The 17,534-nt window shown below is 33.9% G+C and overlaps 3 protein-coding genes across 5 annotated transcripts; 1 reads left to right on the forward strand and 2 right to left on the reverse strand.

Moving 5' to 3' along the window:
- The first annotated feature begins 1,018 nt into the window (after positions 1 to 1,018).
- LOC120120967 lies at positions 1,019 to 2,581 on the forward strand. Of its 2 annotated transcripts, XM_039140454.1 has the most exons (3): positions 1,029 to 1,391; positions 1,911 to 1,934; positions 2,198 to 2,581. In XM_039140454.1, exons 1-3 carry the CDS (start codon positions 1,199 to 1,201, stop codon positions 2,542 to 2,544), a joined length of 564 nt encoding a protein of 187 aa, XP_038996385.1. In that variant the 5' UTR covers positions 1,029 to 1,198; the 3' UTR covers positions 2,545 to 2,581. The 2 variants fall into 2 exon arrangements, with proteins under 2 accessions (XP_038996386.1, XP_038996385.1); XM_039140455.1 differs by lacking the exon at positions 1,911 to 1,934 and having other exon boundaries at positions 1,019 to 1,391.
- A 587-nt stretch (positions 2,582 to 3,168) lies between these two features.
- On the reverse strand, positions 3,169 to 9,090 carry LOC120120964 (condensin complex subunit 2-like). Of its 2 annotated transcripts, XM_039140452.1 has the most exons (14): positions 8,670 to 9,090; positions 8,355 to 8,456; positions 7,603 to 7,720; positions 7,008 to 7,078; positions 6,879 to 6,939; positions 6,601 to 6,801; positions 6,226 to 6,509; positions 5,991 to 6,135; positions 5,639 to 5,895; positions 5,509 to 5,542; positions 4,422 to 4,558; positions 4,077 to 4,187; positions 3,361 to 3,544; positions 3,169 to 3,324 (listed from the first exon to the last, which is right to left on the reverse strand). In XM_039140452.1, the coding sequence occupies exons 1-14, from the start codon at positions 8,940 to 8,942 to the stop codon at positions 3,317 to 3,319; spliced, it is 1,986 nt and encodes a 661-aa protein (XP_038996383.1). In that variant the 5' UTR covers positions 8,943 to 9,090; the 3' UTR covers positions 3,169 to 3,316. The 2 variants fall into 2 exon arrangements, with proteins under 2 accessions (XP_038996383.1, XP_038996382.1); XM_039140451.1 differs by having other exon boundaries at positions 3,298 to 3,544; positions 8,670 to 9,089.
- A 2,144-nt stretch (positions 9,091 to 11,234) lies between these two features.
- On the reverse strand, positions 11,235 to 17,274 carry LOC120120965. The gene is made up of 15 exons (XM_039140453.1): positions 17,062 to 17,274; positions 16,359 to 16,993; positions 16,107 to 16,267; positions 15,608 to 15,668; positions 15,297 to 15,362; positions 14,993 to 15,078; positions 14,551 to 14,614; positions 13,810 to 14,022; positions 13,065 to 13,130; positions 12,643 to 12,722; positions 12,401 to 12,555; positions 12,273 to 12,311; positions 12,006 to 12,133; positions 11,652 to 11,766; positions 11,235 to 11,568 (listed from the first exon to the last, which is right to left on the reverse strand). Exons 1-11 carry the CDS (start codon positions 17,201 to 17,203, stop codon positions 12,435 to 12,437), a joined length of 1,695 nt encoding a protein of 564 aa, XP_038996384.1. The 5' UTR covers positions 17,204 to 17,274; the 3' UTR covers positions 11,235 to 11,568; positions 11,652 to 11,766; positions 12,006 to 12,133; positions 12,273 to 12,311; positions 12,401 to 12,434.
- Positions 17,275 to 17,534: the final 260 nt, after the last annotated feature.

Raw genomic sequence — 17,534 nt, forward strand, 5'->3', positions numbered from 1 at the left:
GAATTATTCAACTATTATACTTTTATCCCCAATTTTTGAAATTTTACAATTTAGTCACTAACCCGTAGTTCGGGATGTTACAGGATTAGCGGGAGTTAACGGTTATGGACTAAAATCAAACATATCGATAACGTTAGGGATTGTTTACCTTTAATTTTTAAATTAGTGACTAAAGTCAATCATACTGAAAATAAAGGGGAATATTAGCATAGTTTACCATAATTATTAAATTCGTCCTTTGCTGATGATTTTGACAATGGCATTCCCTATTAAGTAAATATAATTGACAACAGTCATCGATAATTGTCAATTATCCTATCAAAATTATAGAATATAAAAATCAATTGTGTGAAAAATCGAAATAAAAAAGAGTAAACTAAAGTAAAAAAATTATACATCTATGTTTTGACACGTATTAACACGAATATATATATCTATATTTGTTTCAAATCTGTAAAGTTTTAATATTAAAATCCTCAAATTATTTTATTCAAAATTATATATTGAACGTACGAATCAAACGATTTTTGTGAACGTTATTGTTATTTTTTTTAAGTTTTCCATTAATATTATGAATATGTGTATTTAATATCAAATTATTAAAAATTATCTTTAAACAAATATTACTTTATAATTACTTTAAATATTTAAAAAAAATATAGATTAAATATTTATAAATATCCCAATATTCAACTCGAATTGGCATTCATAATTAGGACACTTCTATTAAGATTGGGTTAGAACTTAGAGGATGATGATATCGTTGAATGTCACATATCACAATTTGACCGACATCAGGTACTAATTTGAGAATTTCATCAAGTTCAAGCACAAATTTTTAGATTGAGTAAAAATAATTAATTTTAATTATAGATACCACTTTAAGAATGATTGTCAAATTTAGGTATTAAAGTGTGCAAAAGAAAATTTTTAGGTTCCATTTTAAGGTCAATTCTCAAGTTGAGAGGGCTTTTGTCGCTCGGTTAAATGATTGTAAAATACCGACCGTCGAAGCAGAGGTTTTTTTTTTTAGATTAACCGTCAAAGCAGAGATGATTTGGGAAACAACGAAGTCAAAGAAGATTTGACATTTGCCGAATTTTACCTCAAACTAGTCTTTGAATCTATAAGATTTTGGCAAAATCTATATCCATTTCGATTTCCCAGTGAACCCAAAATTAGTGACCGGTAACAAGAGATGGCGGTAAACCATGCGGCGGCGGTGAAGGTGGGGTTGGGTTTATTGGGCCTGTGTTTGTTCGGCTACATTGTTGGTCCGCCACTGTACTGGCACCTCATGGAAGGCTTAGCCGCCGTCAGCCGCACCTCCAACACTTGCCCACCTTGCCTCTGTGACTGCTCTTCTCAGCCGCTTCTCACAATCCCTGAAGGTATTTCCAGATCTGGGTTAGATCTCATTTGTTCAGCTTTTTTCATTTGATTTATCTTGGATTTCGTCAATTTCCCAAGCTCAAAATTACACCATAGTAGTAAACAACACAATTTGATCGGATCTGAAATCAATTTGTTTTTCCCGAGTAGTTTATGCATGTGCGATTGAGCCAGTGTTTGATTAGCCCCCAAAGGCTTTATCTTTTTACTTAATTACATTTTTAAATGTTGTTTCTGTTATTTATTAATTCTTGGGGGGGACTACACCCATGTTTTGTAATTATGCATCTAATTGTTGAAAGGTGGCACTTAATGCCTGCTTTTTTGTGTGTGCTCACAAATGTTGAGTGAAGTTCTTTATGTTCTTTGTTATCTATTTTCTTCATAGGACTCTTCCGATGATTATTGTTTTCTAGCATCATTCCTTTTGCTACTTGCTCTGCAAGTATATTGTTTAATTCTTTTTTTATTGGTCCAATTCTATGCTAATTTTGTGATTCTGTCTTTAATTTGTGCAGGACTGAGTAATGCTTCCTTAGTAGGTCAGTTTTCCACTTTCCATATCATGGGTATATTTATTGGAATATGGAACTAAATAACTTAATTTGAAGAAAATTTGTGATTTTTGGAAGAGTTTGTTTGGAAAATTAGAGAGTGGTTATTACCGGGTTCCACATTTGTTTCTTTGAATGTTATGCCTTTTTGGATGTATGAATTATGAACTGAACTATTTATTCCTGGGTAATGCTAGTCTATCTGAGTTCTTTTATACAGTCGGTGTATTGAAGGTGGTGGTTAACTGCAGATTGTGCGAAGAATGATCCGGAGGTGAACGAGGATGCTGAAAAGAACTTTGCAGAACTTCTGACAGAAGAACTGAAGCTAAGAGAAACTGAAGCTTTGGAAAGTCAGCAACGGGCCGACATGGCATTACTAGAGGCTAAGAAGATAGCATCACAGTATCAAAAGGAAGCAGACAAGTGCAGTTCAGGTATGGAAACATGTGAAGAAGCAAGGGAGAAAGCCGAAGCAGCACTGGTGGCTCAGAAGAAATTGACAGTGATGTGGGAAACAAGAGCTCGTCAAAAAGGGTGGAGAGAAGGGGTTGCTAAATCTCATGCAAACTCGCAAGGCAATGTCCAAGCTGCCTGAATGATCCGCATGGCCTCGTAAAAGAACTATTAGAAAATATATTTCCTTTTTCACCCTGCTCAGTGCTATGCATGTTGATTCTAGAGTGACTTATTACTGCAAAACCGGTCCTGTAGTTGAGAATTCCAGAGTTAATCCTATAGGTAGTCTAATTAAGTTCGCATTTGATCTTTTAAGTATAGTTACCCTTGTGTTTCGTAATTCCACTCGAAGATGGTGTTTTGAGTGACTGTGCTCTTGTAAGACTCTTAAAAGTGATTGTGATTTGCCTTATAGAAAAATAAATATAGATTTTGTTTAGTTCTGTTGAGCATTGAGGTTCTTTTCACCTCATTTAAACCTAACAATCTTCATCTTTTAATTATCCAACTTGGGAAATTTGATCTCTAATTTTGGAATTGAATCCTTCTTTTCCTGTTCAAGACATCACTTACAATTGTGACATCGCAATTGTTTTATCACAATGTTTTTTTGTGATAAAATAATTTCAGCATCATATTGAAATTCTTGTAGTTAAAATGCCTCCATCGATTGGCAAAAAAACACTCAACAACAATCATTATATTGCAAAAAACAACAGTCGTGAAAGAATGTTGGATTCTGAAGTACAGAGCATCGATTTCAAGCGTGCTGAAGTAGAAATTCTAAGCAACTTACTTAAAAGTATGAACAAGATGAGGTTTACAACACTGTCAGAAGCCCAGCAATACAGTTGTTGCTGAGCTAGTGCTACCTGGTTTAACAAACAAATTATACAAACATTATTGAGTTTTCAGAGATGAACTAAAGCTTCAATTGTGTGCTTCCCCTAGTGAGGAAGTTGTATAGCAAGGTCATCCATGTTGGGGAGACCATGGATGCACAGTCCATGCTCATTGGCCAAATGTAGCAGGCATATGAAACACAGATGAGGGGAGATCTCCTTGGTTGTTGCAGCAGCTTTACAATCAGCAGGAAAGCTTGCCAATAGATGCTTTAATGATAGCGTTTCTTCAGGGCTCTTCACAAAAGAAAAACATGTTGAAAGTTAAAATTCTCAACTTAAGGCCCTGTGTAGCAATGCTATTGCCCGGTTTTTGTTGTCAAAACCTAAGATTCACCTCAATAACAATGCGGTGAGTGCCTCCGGTCCTCATTTAATGACCAACAATCAAATTGACTCCAACAGCATCGATGCTAGATTATCAGTCAGTGAAAGAAAACAAATTTCTAGAGAACCCAAACCAAGTTTTCATTTCATTTTCCTGCTTTATTTTTCTCTCTCCATTAAAGATGATGGTTCTTTTAAGCTTCATTCTATAGAACTCGCCATTTTTATATTCTCTCCATTTTCCTTTTATGAATTTCGTTACTTTTTTTGTGTGTGTTTGCACTGCTAATGGTACAAAAAGTACAGATGAATTTGAGTGCCTCCAGATGCAGCCAATTCGGAGAGACTCTTAACCATTTACTAAGTGAGCCATAAGGATATTAAGATGACTATCATGTATGTTTTTAAAACAATGTAACAAAAAGCAAAAGAAAATTGGTACCTGAAATGATGTTTCTTGAGATTGTTGTATCTGGTCCCAAAGAGTTTCTTTCAGAGCTTGAACATCAACTTGTTTAGATGTCTTGTCATACTGAACTTCAATTTTACTAACCTGAAAAAAGAGATAACAGAAGTGAGATAACATTTAACAACATATTTCATGTATGAGATAAATCTTAAATTACAAATAACCCATCTCAGGGCCTATTATCTAAAGTCTCAAAGCAGTAGTTAAGGTTGTAATTAATAAATAAAATATAAGTCACTACAACTACTTGTTTCAATCTAGAGGGCACCATCAAGGGCTAGCATGGAGAAACACCAGAAATAAAGGCGAAAGAACAACCTGTCGAGGCTGAGAAACAAGCATGCCAGAGTCATCAACATCGCTATGATCAACTTCATCATCAAAACCACCAAATGCACCTTGCTCTTCCCAGGATGGCTGTGGATCATAATCATCATACTGTTCCCTTGATTCATCTGAAAATCAAGTAAGATGAGAATATAAAAACTATACCATAGCACATCAGTAAATGTTTTACATTTTATTTTATTTTTTTATAAGATTAGGAGGCCTCATTAAAAAAACCCTTCATGATTAATGGAGCTCGTAAATGCTCCTTAATCAGCAGAAGGAGGAAAAGAGTGCCTTAGAATTTCATTAAAATCATAAAATGTACATAGGAATTACAACACCCTAAAACTCCCTTAGTAGGAAGTAGAAAACCAAAAAACATCCCTAAACAACAACACATAAATCAACCTATTCCAGCCTTAGCTAGGGCATCTGCCTCTAGGTTAGCTGTCCTATTAACCCATCTAACAACGCCTTCAAAAACTTTAAGCCTATCAACAATATCTTTAACAATAGAAGCATAAACATTTGGACATAATTCAACTTTCTTAATCCAGTCCACTGCCACCCTACTGTCACTCTCAATAATCAAACGATCCTTGATCAGCTCTCGAAATGTTTTACATTTTATCATCAATAGATACATTGAAACAAGATCCCTTCTTTTGGCCACGATACAAGATGTAATCTATTAGAAGCAAAACGAGAAGAAACCATTAAGAAGAAAAGTTGCAAAAACACATGTTTCAGATATGCATTCAGGAGCTGAAAAGAATAAGTTTCTGTAAGAGATTAAAATCAAATTATGTATTGTAGAACATTTAAAATGAATGAACAACACTGTATCCTCTAAGCTAAAGAACAAGTAAAAACCAGCTTTTTAGCTTTAACTCATTTAGACAACAGAACACATCCATCATGATGTGAGAATTTTTTTTTCCCAAGAAACAACTAGCGAAATATGACAGACTATAATGTTCGTCCTATCTACATGAGAAAGATTATAGACTGTTTGAAAGTTCACAAACACTCAAGAAAAATACAACCATTTGAAAAGTATCTATGAGAGCATTACCTGACAACTTCCTTCTCCTCCTCCTTCCGAGGCACTACAAAAGAATGTCTCTCATTAAAAGAAAATCAAATTATGAGAAAAACATTTGACCAAGTCATATTTTAGTAGCAAACTTGTGATCACACATTACCATCACATCTGGTAAAAGAAACAATTTGACAAGATCCTCAGGCTGATAGTGGCAATCTTCAGGAAGCTTTGTATTACAAGATGCTCTGCTTGAAGGTAGCAGTAATGACTTCAGATTTCTGGGAGGAGCAAAGATGTCAGGCACTTCATTATCCAAGGCTTTTGTGAAATCAATATCAGGCTCAGTTTGTTTCTTATTTCTGGTTTTCTTTGTTTTTAAAGTCGCTGCATTTTCTTCGTTAGAGACATCCTCGGAACCTATGGTATTCAATGCACAAAATTATGTTATTGAACCATGAAAGGTAAAAATGTCAATAAAATATAGCACCTGTCACTAGCTCCGTGACATCTACCTTTAGTTTTTCGATATTTCCAATGATCAGGACCCGCCCAAGCATTTTGTTTCAAAGGAAATCCCAAACTCAAAAACAAATATTCATCAACTTCTCCAAATCTGTCATCTGCATTGGAATTGTCGAAAGAAAATTGCTCTGTATCCTGTGGGATTCAATTACGATGTATGAATAACAAGCAGACTATTATATTCTTAACCACTTTAAACTATTAAGAGAAGGAAATATGTTGAACCTCATGATAACTCATGAAAGAAGGCTCCACTCCATTAAATTCCTCATTGACAATGCTTGGCTGGTCATCATGATCAAAACCATCAGATTCATAACTCTCAAATGCAACACCATTGAACTCATTTTCATTATTTATAGTATCCGCTTGTTCTGCTGATCTCTGTCTGCAGGAAAAGTTCTCCAGTGGCCTTCTGTTATCTTCATCAAATTGATTGACTATATTCTTGAGAGTCGGTGAAATTTCATCCTTTGCTTGCATGTTCAATACCATACGCTCAAGGTATTCTGTAAATAGATCAAAGAATGGAAGTAATAATGAAGCCTACTTTTCTCAAATAAAGATGTCAAAACAAGCCAGAGAAAACCAAAATCAAACCTTCAGCAAAAGATAAATCAATTGTTTCAGATACATCGTGTTGATTTGAACAAGGTATTTCCCTCCCTGGCACTTCAAATGAATCAAAGAGAACCCGACATCCAGCATAAACACCAAGATTATTCAACAAAAGACCTTTGGCTCCACCTTCATCAAATTGGGCAGAGGTTTGATGGTATAGAGGATCCACAGCAAAGGCAACTGAAAACAAACAGATAGTGTCATAATCAAAGCTTGAGCCTCATACTGGAATCAAGATTGTTGGTATGTGTGATTACCATCAATTTTTTTTACATTAAGAGCCTCAAAAGAAGATTCCAATGTTGATAAAGGTGACATCTGCATATATAGACACCATTAATAAATTGTTTGAGATAGAAATTTCGTTGAATTTAAAGACCAGAAACCTTTTTCTCTAACTCTTTCTTTGGATTGCCTTTCTGTGCAGTAGCAGCATTGTTATCCTCCATCACAGAATCTGGCATCGTGACAACAACACATTTAGCTAAAATCAGGCAGGATAAAGCTGAGCAAGTCAATGGATAGAAATCTGATGATAACCTATTTTTCTTTCCATGAAAAAGCTTATTGATTAGTCTGCATCAGTTGAGGTTCTAGAACTTGAAGTTGGTCCAAATGCATATGTTTCGATAGCATAGGTGGAATAACTCATCTGGTTTATCTACTATCTACCAGATATGTATATTTATAGAATATGATCAGTTAGGTCCAAACAGTTTAACAACAACAATGATGGTAAAATTTATTAAATGTTTAACATATCATGCCTTTTTATAACCTCTTACCTTTCATGCCGAGCAATAGAGCATATTATGCCCTTAGCATAGCCTGCTCCTTTATTTAACAGGTTTAAAAAACCAAGAAGCTAATCCGAAGAAAAGCAAATTCAACAGAAAGCTTAGATCGCTAAATTTCAAAATCAGACATACAAAAAGTGATAGAGAGAAATAAGGTAGGTACCAGCACAAAAAAACTTCTAACCTCGCTCATTTTCATAACCTGCTCTGTTTATCCCACCGAGAACCTTGTATGCCTCTGAATGAACTGAATCCACCCTCAGTGAGTAAATCTTAACACCAGCTTCCAAAGTACAACTGACCTGTGCAAAATATATTGCAACTTATTCATTGAACATGAGGGAACAATGGTAATATCATAAATTAATCAATCTAGAGTGTTTGGCCTTTTCTCCAAATATTTCTGACAGTTTTGGCTTTCACAGTTGTAACTAGACTTAGCAAATATTAAACACAGACACAAATACACAACTATATGAAAATCTGTCTAAACGAACTAATTGATGTATAACAAATTCTGTAAATATACAACTCTAAACATAATTATGAAACGACAAAATATATGAACAGGACAGTCAACAAGGATATAACAGTTTTCCAGGTCTTTCGCAACCGGTTCAGCTCAACATTTACACAGCAGGTACTCACAGTCTGACTCACTTACAGTTGAAAATGCAGATGTATTGTTCCAGAACAACATAAGTAACTTCAAACTTTCAGTCTAAGCATCGATTTGCTAATAAGATGGTAATAACATTAGTAGTAACTAAAAGGAAATAATAATAAGGGCGAAACATATTCTTTACTTAAACCACCTATTATAGTCCCCAACATTAGCCTAGGAATTCTTTGATCGATTTTGTTCTCAGAGACTATTCAACATCTTGTTTATTCTACTATCTACCATATTAAACCTAAAAAAAACACTAGACATACCTTTTGAAAGTTCGTCTCCACATCATTTTCTTCTTCAACCATGATAATGTCGCGAAGATGATCTATTAAATTCAGCTCCCAAGTATTCTTTTGATTAATTTTCTGCACCATAAAAAAATACACATAAAATGACAATAGAACAATGCAACCAGCAGAACTCAAATGCTACCACTTACGAATTTCTTAATTTGAGGGGGGGGGGGGAACATAATGCACAGATTATAAAATTTATTTACAGAAATCTACAAAGAAAAACTCCATATCTTCCTATAATGACAATAATTGAAATAGAGAGAGTAAACGGGAATAAGATACATTTTCACTGGCCAATTTGATGCAATTTTGGAACAACTCGAGAATCTGATCTTTATCGAGGCAAAGATCAGGATCAGTCGGAGGCTGAGCATCGCGAATTACGGCCTTGCGGCGGCTAGCTGCGGCGCGTGCGGCTCGAGCCTGCGCACGCTCGAGTTTGTCGTCGTTAGAGCCCAAGAAGAAGGGACTTGTTGGGGACTGGATGCGAGCAGCCATAGAGATCCGATGCCTAGGGTTAGGGCTTAGGGCTTCGGCCATTGGCTTAAGGAGCATAGACGTTTTCGACGGAGCCTCCTGGTTCAGAGCTTCTGTAATTTGAAAATAGCCGGAAAAGAAGGTAGTTTCTTCACTCTCCCGTTGTAAGAAAATAGTTAAATAAATAATAAATAAATATTATGTATTGTTTTCATTTCCCTCCGATTTCAATGTTTGAATCTGAAAGGATGATTGACAGACAACTTTTACAGTGTGGTTCCGCTTTGATTGCGGGTCAGAGATCTGTTAATCAAAACCGTTGGTTTAGTTTCCTTTAAAAGATCTCTGCACATTTCCCACAATCCCATTGACCCTGTAATTTTCTTACAAAAACTCAAATGGAAATAATTTTTTTCTAGGTAATTACACGGTAGTATTTATTTAAAGATTTTTAATCATTTAACATTTATTACTCATACCCTTGACTCTTGTATACATTAGGGTAAGCAAAACTCGACTCGACTTGAAAAACTCAACGCGATTTGATTTTGAGTTGTAATTTCATAAACTTGACTCAACTAAAAACAATCAAGTTCAAATCGAGTTGTAAAATACAACTCGAATAAGTCAAACTTTTAGTAATTAGTATATTGATTTTCAAGTTTGAGTCGAGTCCCTCGACTTTGTATGATATATGTAAATCACATATGAAAGAAATACAAAAAAAATATATGTATTGTATATGGTTATAAAATACCATTTAAATTGAAATCAAGTAATGTCATAATATTATAAATATTTACAATTAAATTTAAATAGAAACTAAAAATTTTGACTAGACTCGAAAACATTTCAAGTCAATTCCGAGTTATAAAATAAAACTCGTCAAATAGAATAACTTGAAATTTTTTGACTCAACTCAACTCAATCGAACACTCACCCACTATACATGATGCTCGAACTCATGACCTCAAAAAATAACAATACTTCCTTAACTATTAAATCGCTTGATTCGTAAAAAGGATAAATAAAATTTATATTTGATGCATTGTTTAATTTTACATTATTCAAACTTTATCATAGTATCATTAAATACTAGTGCTTGAATTTTAGATCCTTAAAATAAGGAAGTTTATATTAAAAAAATAAATTATATGTATTGAATTAAGAGATAATGAAATGAACATTTGAATGAAATATTATCTTAATTATATTATCTTAATTAAGTTTTTATTTAAATTACCTTTGTCAGCAAAGGGCCGAGAGATAATCAAATTTAAATTACTTAATTTTTATGATAGAATTTAAATTACCTATTTAATTGTACGTAGTTTTTTAAATAGAAATTCAGTACATATAAAATCACTTAAAGACTTATTGAATTATCGTCTAATTCGACAAACATCAATTTACAACATAAACTAAATAATAATGACCAGACATAAAATTAATGTTTTATTAAACTGACTAAATCGTATTTATTTATTCTATGTTTATAAGTTGAATATAAATTTAAAATATTATAAATAATAAATCAAAGAAACACAATTTTGTTTGTATATAGTTTTTTTCAATCATAAAATAAATTTAATGTATTTAATGATTAAGTGCTAATTTACACTTAGATTTTATATCCATATCCACTTAAAATCATATACATTTAGAAAATCTTAAATTAATTATAATTTAATATATATATATATATGCTTATTAAATGATGTCAATCATAAATCAAACATTAGGGTAAACTACACATCTAATACTTAAACTATTAATTTTAATCAATTTTAATACTTAAACATTTTTTTTCAAAACCATACATAAATTTTTATTTCATTATAATATCTCGCAGTTAAAAACTTAAACAAATTTAGTATCTAAACTATCAATCTCGGTCCGTTTTAACATCTAAACTTTCATTTTTTTCTTCCAAAACTTAACATTAAATTTTGAATGAGATGCTAAAATGAAAAAAAAAAAACTAAAATTTTTAACGACGGGATACTAAAAGAAACATAAACTAAATTTTAAGTATGATTTTGAAAACAAATAAAAATTTAAATACTAAAACAGATCAAAATTGATGGTTTAGATACTAAATGCATAATTTACTCTTAGATTTTAATTCAACAATTAGATGTGCTCGTACCATCTCATCCCAAAGAAAGGTTCAAATCCCTCTACTATCCAGCTTGATAAAAAGGTGTTCAAATCCTCGCTTGTGATTGAAAAACAAAACAAAAAACTAAGAACTAGAAGCAGAAGCAGAACATGTAATAATTATCATTATCACCATGAAACTTTTAAAGTCAAGCAAAGAGCCTTTTCTTTGTTCCTACGCATTATTGCGCGGATGAAGGCCCAGAACAGAAAGAGACCAACTTCCCCAGTTCCAATAGCTACAATTCATTCTGATAATGGAAAGAAACTAAACAAACTACATGCAATTACGGAGCTCTCACCATGTAAAATGAGTACCCTTAGATGAATGTCATACTTTTATGAACTGTTAAATGGAATAGCAAGTTAGCAACACAAATAAATGAATATTGGACGAGAATGTCTTGGAAACGGTTCGGGATTAAATAGATATATCTTAGCAACAAACAAGAATCGGGATCACCCCGAGCTGCCATTTTCAAGGAGGGATAAGCTTGCAGACAACATGACACAGCAGTCGCACAATCCATTAAGGGAACTAATGCTGCAATTCACATTGACAACTTCAAGAAAAGCAACACTCAAAATTATCTAAATCATAATGTTCGCATTAAAAAAATTGCTCACCTTTTTACGTACTAAAACTTGTCTCTCGTAGAAAATGTATATGCAAATTAGTTGAGTCAAATTCTTAGTTCTCATTCTCAATCCCACAGAAATGGCAGCCATGTTGGACTATAACCTATACATGAAAAACCAATTTAGTATGATGTAGTAATCTACATGGCAATATAACAAAAATAATGTAATTGGAGTTTTCATCGACACCATTTTAGAATACAGAAAATACTTAAAAGTGCATCAAAATCACTTGTATATTGTGCAAAAATGCACACTTAACTTTAAAAAAGCCAAAAGAATGACTTTAACTATAATCTCAAAAGTGAATCAACGAGTCAAACAAGGAAAAGTAAATCTTACAATAATGTTGAAGCTTTGACATATTTACTACATGTCCCCGTGTAGTAAATTAACACTGATAAATGAAGCTGTTAGGGTAGGAATATATGGAAAATCAGATGAGGAACTTGTACAACAGTAGGGCTCAACTGCAGAGTTATGAACATATGTAAATTATGTCAGAAAGAGTTGTTATCAGATAAAAACAGAGAAACTCCAATGAATGTGAATAAAATTCAGTCAGGCAAATACAAAAATAAAATGATTAAAGATAAGGAATTTACATACATTTCATGTGAAGCTTTGAACATCTATGCCAAGACGATCCTGAAAAATGATGATAGTTCCTTATTATGACATGAAAGCTACAACATAAATCCTAATAGATTCAAGGCTTTGTAAAAACAGATTAGTACTTGGATTGATATGTGCTGCATCCTCTCCTATTTTCTAGTATTTATCATAGCCCACTTGCAGCATCAAATGACGGTAGCTACGACCACGTATAATCCGCTGCCAGATATACTGAAGCAAGTTTTGGTAACTCAACAGCATGCACTCCTGGACAAGCCTGTAATTCAAGATTCAGATGTTTGAGCATAAGACACTCAAACAATAACACTCATGTTCCTTTTTTTGGGTACATTCTCTCACTTACCATCTTGCAAGACACCTCTGAATACCTTTAGAGATGGGGCGAAATAAAGAGGGATCCCTTTGAGCATAGAGCAAGCCAACCTAATAAAGGGATAGTTCTCAAAAGTATGAAAGTAGTTTCTTTTGCATATATACTAAACATGTGGCTCCTAAAGCCACACATGATCAATTTACAAACATATTTATATAACACGTTGTCTGTTTACAAAATCACATTCTCAATACATGTGTTCAAAATTATTTGGCAAAAGTTATAGGCAGATGCATTTGGGAAAAAGAGTAAGAAATCAAATCCTACCAAGGAACTTAATTCTACTGCAACTTTTGATAATTTGACAATGTTAGACTTGGCAAAAAGAATTAAAATTATAACTGAATCAAAACAAAGTAATAAAACAAACAAAAAAATGCAAAAAGATATACCTCCACTAATGCAACAGCAGCTGGATCATCCAAGACCTCTAGGCTGCAGTCAGCTAGATAATTAACCTGTATAACCCAAATAAGGAGGAAACAAAAATTACTTAATACATGAATAAATACCATATTTTATATATAAATGGCCCTTGTTATATTTATGTGCTAAGGAGTCCCCAACAAAACTGATGCAAGATTTAACAGTATCACCAATTTAATACTCCCCCTCATGTGTAGGGTGACAAGGACCTATCACAGGTCATGAACGTCACATGTTGGCAAGACAGCCCTATTGTGTATTTGCATCTTATACCAAAAAACCTATCATTCAGGAAAGAACAAATGGGGAGAGGGGGGATCCAACCAAAAACAATCTGCAACAGGTAGAGTGGCCCTTGTCACATTTATATAAGAAAATTATAATGGTTATAGTGATGCATTGAATTTAAACAAGAATATGCCTGATGTACGTTTGGTAAGTCAGATAACTGATAGCAAAAAACAGAAAAGTGGTAATAAAATTGAAGCCAACCTTTATGAGGCAAACAGAGCAAAATCATGAAAGTTCACAACATCAACAAGGATATGGAAACTTAATCCCAAAATGAAAAATGAACTACAAAATTTAGAGTAGAATTGGTCATCTTAGGAATTCCAATATTTATGGTCAGCAAAATTCCACCAAAATATAAGCACAAAAAACAGTTGAATAGATATTTAAAAGTAGTGTAGAATGCTGAAGGACACTTACACCAAATTCTGCATTAACTAGAGATTGAACAAAATCCATTAGTTGAATCTTTGCCCATTCCTTAAGTTTAGCAGGGTTGTTGGATGATGGAGGGTGTCTCCAAGGAGCACCAAAACGCAATTTATCTTCTAAAATCTCTCCACTTTGAGCATCAATGGCAAATTTTTGCAGGATCATCAATGCTTTATCCATTGAAGGATTGACAACAGTAGCCTAAAAATGATTATAGCAAAGAATTCAAGACAGCAATGGTAAATAAATGCACACACACACACGCATATATATATATATATATATATATATATATGAGAAGCAGCACAACACCAAAATAACATACCTCAAAACAATGAACAGTATCATAAGCCTTTTAACAATTTTTTTAAATGTTCACAATTTCTAACATCTTTGTATTTTTTTAAGAACAAAAATCATTTATAATGCACCAATGCTATAGAAGGATTCCCACGTTAATCTAAAAAATGACAGCTGAAAGAATCTGAGAAAGGAACTGAGCTTTGAACTCAAACCAGGCTACAGAATCCACCTTGGTAGTCATTGGTTTTTATTTGATTTTCATAGTAAAATATAAAGTTTATAACTGATTTTTATTAATGCAGCAGGTTCAAATAATGTCTATTAGCCAGTCCGGATAAATTTAAAACCTGGAAGTAATGATAGCACATTGGCCCAAAAGATTTTAAGGATAGAGTATAAAAAATGCTTTCAATTCGTGAAGCTTACTTGCAAATACGCTAAATATGCATCCACAATATCTTCAAATGTACTTGCCTCGTTGTCCATCAACCTATCATTGAAGAAAATAAGTTTTAACAAAATGCATGGTGCATAACATTGATTTTGACTAGCAAAGAAGAAATGGTTGTATTTAACATAAATTACCCACATCAAAATTTTAACATTTAAAATTTCTTTTTTAAATTCATATGTTGTTAATCCTGAACGAAAGCATTCACTTATAACCACAAAGAAAGCTTAAAAGTAACTGAGACACAATGAGATTCAGCAACAACAAACACACTGGAATAGAGACCACCATTACCGCAGACTTTAATAACATACTTTATCTAGGAACAGGCAACTTTCAACTTTTAGTTTTTGAAACCATTGGAGTGCATAAGTTATGAGATAATAATACAACAAACCGAACAGGAAACATTCTTACTTTTGGTAATAATTGCTTTGTTTAAGCACATAAAGCTCAAATAGATGTCGAGGGTTTGGCCCAAGCACATCATCAATCACCATCCACTGCAATGAGAATAAGGTAAGCTTATAACTTGCCATAACGTCACTAATTCAAGATTCTAATAGAAGGTTTTGAAGGGGATGAGCCCTCTACAGACTGTTAAGAACTAAACATAAAATTTGATGCAGGTTTGAGTTATGGCTTTCCCTTGTTTTCTGTTTATGACAAAGTTTCCTAATGTTATGTTGAAGCAATGCTATCTTAACAAATAAATTCTCACCTCGGAATGGATGAAGTAATCAGTAACCATGTGCATTTTAGCTTCTTGTGGAGTCCAACCAAAGGTCTGCACAAATCAAACAAATTGTAATGACAGTAAAAAATTAGCATCACTTCATTTTATAATATAAAAAGTGAAAACATTAAATGCCAACGGAATGAAAAACACAGAGACGAATATATCTGGAAACCCAAAATCCATGAAACTACAAGCATTCCAAATACACACCAACATGCTTCAAGGCCATGTGTGTGTGTGAAACTAAAAGCATGTGCATGTGAAATAAGTATCATATACAGTTTTCTGAGTACCTCACGAGAGACGAATATATCTGGAAACCCAAAATCCATGAAAGCTTGATATGAATAGTAGCTGAGAAAATTAGAATTTGTCAGTACTAAGACATTAGAAGTAAGCATAAAAGAGTTGGAAAGGCTTTTCATTAGAGAAAAAGGTATAAATATCAGCATTGTGAAAGTTCCAAGAAATACAACACGGGAAGAAATCTTTGCCATTCTCTTAATTAATATGTCATAAGACTGTAATTATGTAAAAGCTAACCATCAAATAACAGCATGTAAGAGTTGTATCTCAGTTGTCACTATCTCCACGGATACAAGCATTATAAAGCTGTAATTATGAAAATTTTAAACATTTCGTGTGTTGTTGCAGTATATCCCTGAACTACTGAGCTTAACAAAAATCCAAATCAGATAATTGAGGAAAATTGAGAAGTCTAAACTCGACCTGAAACTTGCACAAAATTGAAACATTTAGCATAGAATAAACATCAAGGCTTGATATCTTAACCTATCTGACGTCACAAGTATAACAGGCAGGCATCGCTCATTTGCTCCTAAAGCAATTATTCTCCAAATCAAACTGTCATGGTACATTGATCCACACACCGATGTCTCTTCAGTCAACATTGCATTCCGAAGAATTTCAACATTATTTATGACCAACTTCGGCTGCCCAATTTAAACAAAATACTACTGTAATCTACAATCCACTTAAAGCGATAAACAAAATTCGCTCAAAATTTTATAGTTAACATGCTACCTGAAAATGGTCAATCTCAGCAGCTTGAGAGATCAACTCAAGCAACAAACAAGGCCAATCAGTACATGAATTTGCCAGCGACCTCGAAAACCGTACACTCCTATTCAAATCAGAAATGGCATTAGCTCTCCACTTTTGCTGCAATTTAATCACCTCCTTAGCCAATCTCAACGCCACAACTGCTTCCTTAAAATAAGAAGCCTCGTCGATAGACAAAGTCTTCCCACTCTCTCGAAAATCCAGAACCCCATCAATCTCCGAGGCATTATATCTAGCAGATAAAGCAAAAAGGACACGATCACACAAACCCGAGCTGGAAATCTTATCAGAAATAGCAGTTTTAGAAGCGTTTTGGTTAAGTATCCGGCGAAGGGCAGTGTTAATACCGTGCAATTTGTTTAGAGTAGTAAAGATTTGATGTGAACTTATGGTTCCAAGCTTGATGCCTTTATGAGCGATAGATTCGAGACAGTTCTCGAGCTGGGTTCGGCAGCTGGATAAAGACGGTAACTCACAGGAGGACCAAGAATACCAAGGAAATGAGCCATCGAAATTGGGATGGTGGTCTTTAATGGATTGAGCGAAGTCGACATAGCCGGTTAAGTGAGGACCTTCGTTCCATTCACCAAGAAGACCTGGAAAAAGAAGAAAATAAACGGATTATTTCCTTATAAAATGAATTTGAGGGGAAGGGGGAGCGTACGGTCGAGGATAAGAGTGGTTTTGCCGACGCCACGGGGGCCGTGGAGAATGAGGGGCTGAGGGACACAGTGGTGTTGGGCGTGATTGTTGAGGATTGTTTCAAGTAAAGGCCTTGGAATGATCTTCCATGCTTTGTTCACCATTTGCTTTTGTTTCTTCTTCTTATTCTTCGCCCTGCGTTTCTGGATTCTATGCTCTGATCGGTATTGAGGTTTGAGTGCTCTCAAAGGAAGGGTTAATAGGCAGATGTGGACTAGTTAAGCTCACGTCTTTTGCAGCCAACTTGAGCCCAAAACCTTTAGACCTGTAAAGAATTGGGTCATATTGATTCGGCTTGAGTTAGAATTGGGTTATTTTAGGTTTATTTTTTTTTAGATAATTTTAATTCGGATTCAGATTATATTGGATTCGAATCTGAGACTTGAGTCTTTCGATTCAAGTCATTTTAAGTTATCTTCACTTTTAATTGTTTCG

This window comes from Hibiscus syriacus, unplaced genomic scaffold (assembly GCF_006381635.1).
Source record: "Hibiscus syriacus cultivar Baekdansim isolate YM2019G1 unplaced genomic scaffold, ASM638163v2 tig00110356_pilon, whole genome shotgun sequence".
NCBI lineage: Eukaryota > Viridiplantae > Streptophyta > Magnoliopsida > Malvales > Malvaceae > Hibiscus > Hibiscus syriacus.

Coding starts and splice junctions, on each gene's coding strand:
- LOC120120965 (XM_039140453.1), bottom strand. CDS start 17,203: ATGGTGAACAAAGCATGGAAGATCATTCCAAGGCCTTTACTTGAAACA. Junction 14,615..14,992: donor CAAAGCAATTATTACCAAAA/GTAAGAATGTTT, acceptor CTTCAATGATAG/GTTGATGGACAACGAGGCAA. Junction 13,131..13,809: donor TAGTTAATGCAGAATTTGGT/GTAAGTGTCCTT, acceptor TGGGTTATACAG/GTTAATTATCTAGCTGACTG.
- LOC120120964 (XM_039140452.1), bottom strand. CDS start 8,942: ATGCTCCTTAAGCCAATGGCCGAAGCCCTAAGCCCTAACCCTAGGCAT. Junction 7,079..7,602: donor AGGTTATGAAAATGAGCGAG/GTTAGAAGTTTT, acceptor TCACGATGCCAG/ATTCTGTGATGGAGGATAAC. Junction 5,543..5,638: donor TTCTTTTACCAGATGTGATG/GTAATGTGTGAT, acceptor ATTCTTTTGTAG/TGCCTCGGAAGGAGGAGGAG.
- LOC120120967 (XM_039140454.1), top strand. CDS start 1,199: ATGGCGGTAAACCATGCGGCGGCGGTGAAGGTGGGGTTGGGTTTATTG. Junction 1,392..1,910: donor GCTTCTCACAATCCCTGAAG/GTATTTCCAGAT, acceptor TAATTTGTGCAG/GACTGAGTAATGCTTCCTTA. Junction 1,935..2,197: donor GAGTAATGCTTCCTTAGTAG/GTCAGTTTTCCA, acceptor GGTTAACTGCAG/ATTGTGCGAAGAATGATCCG.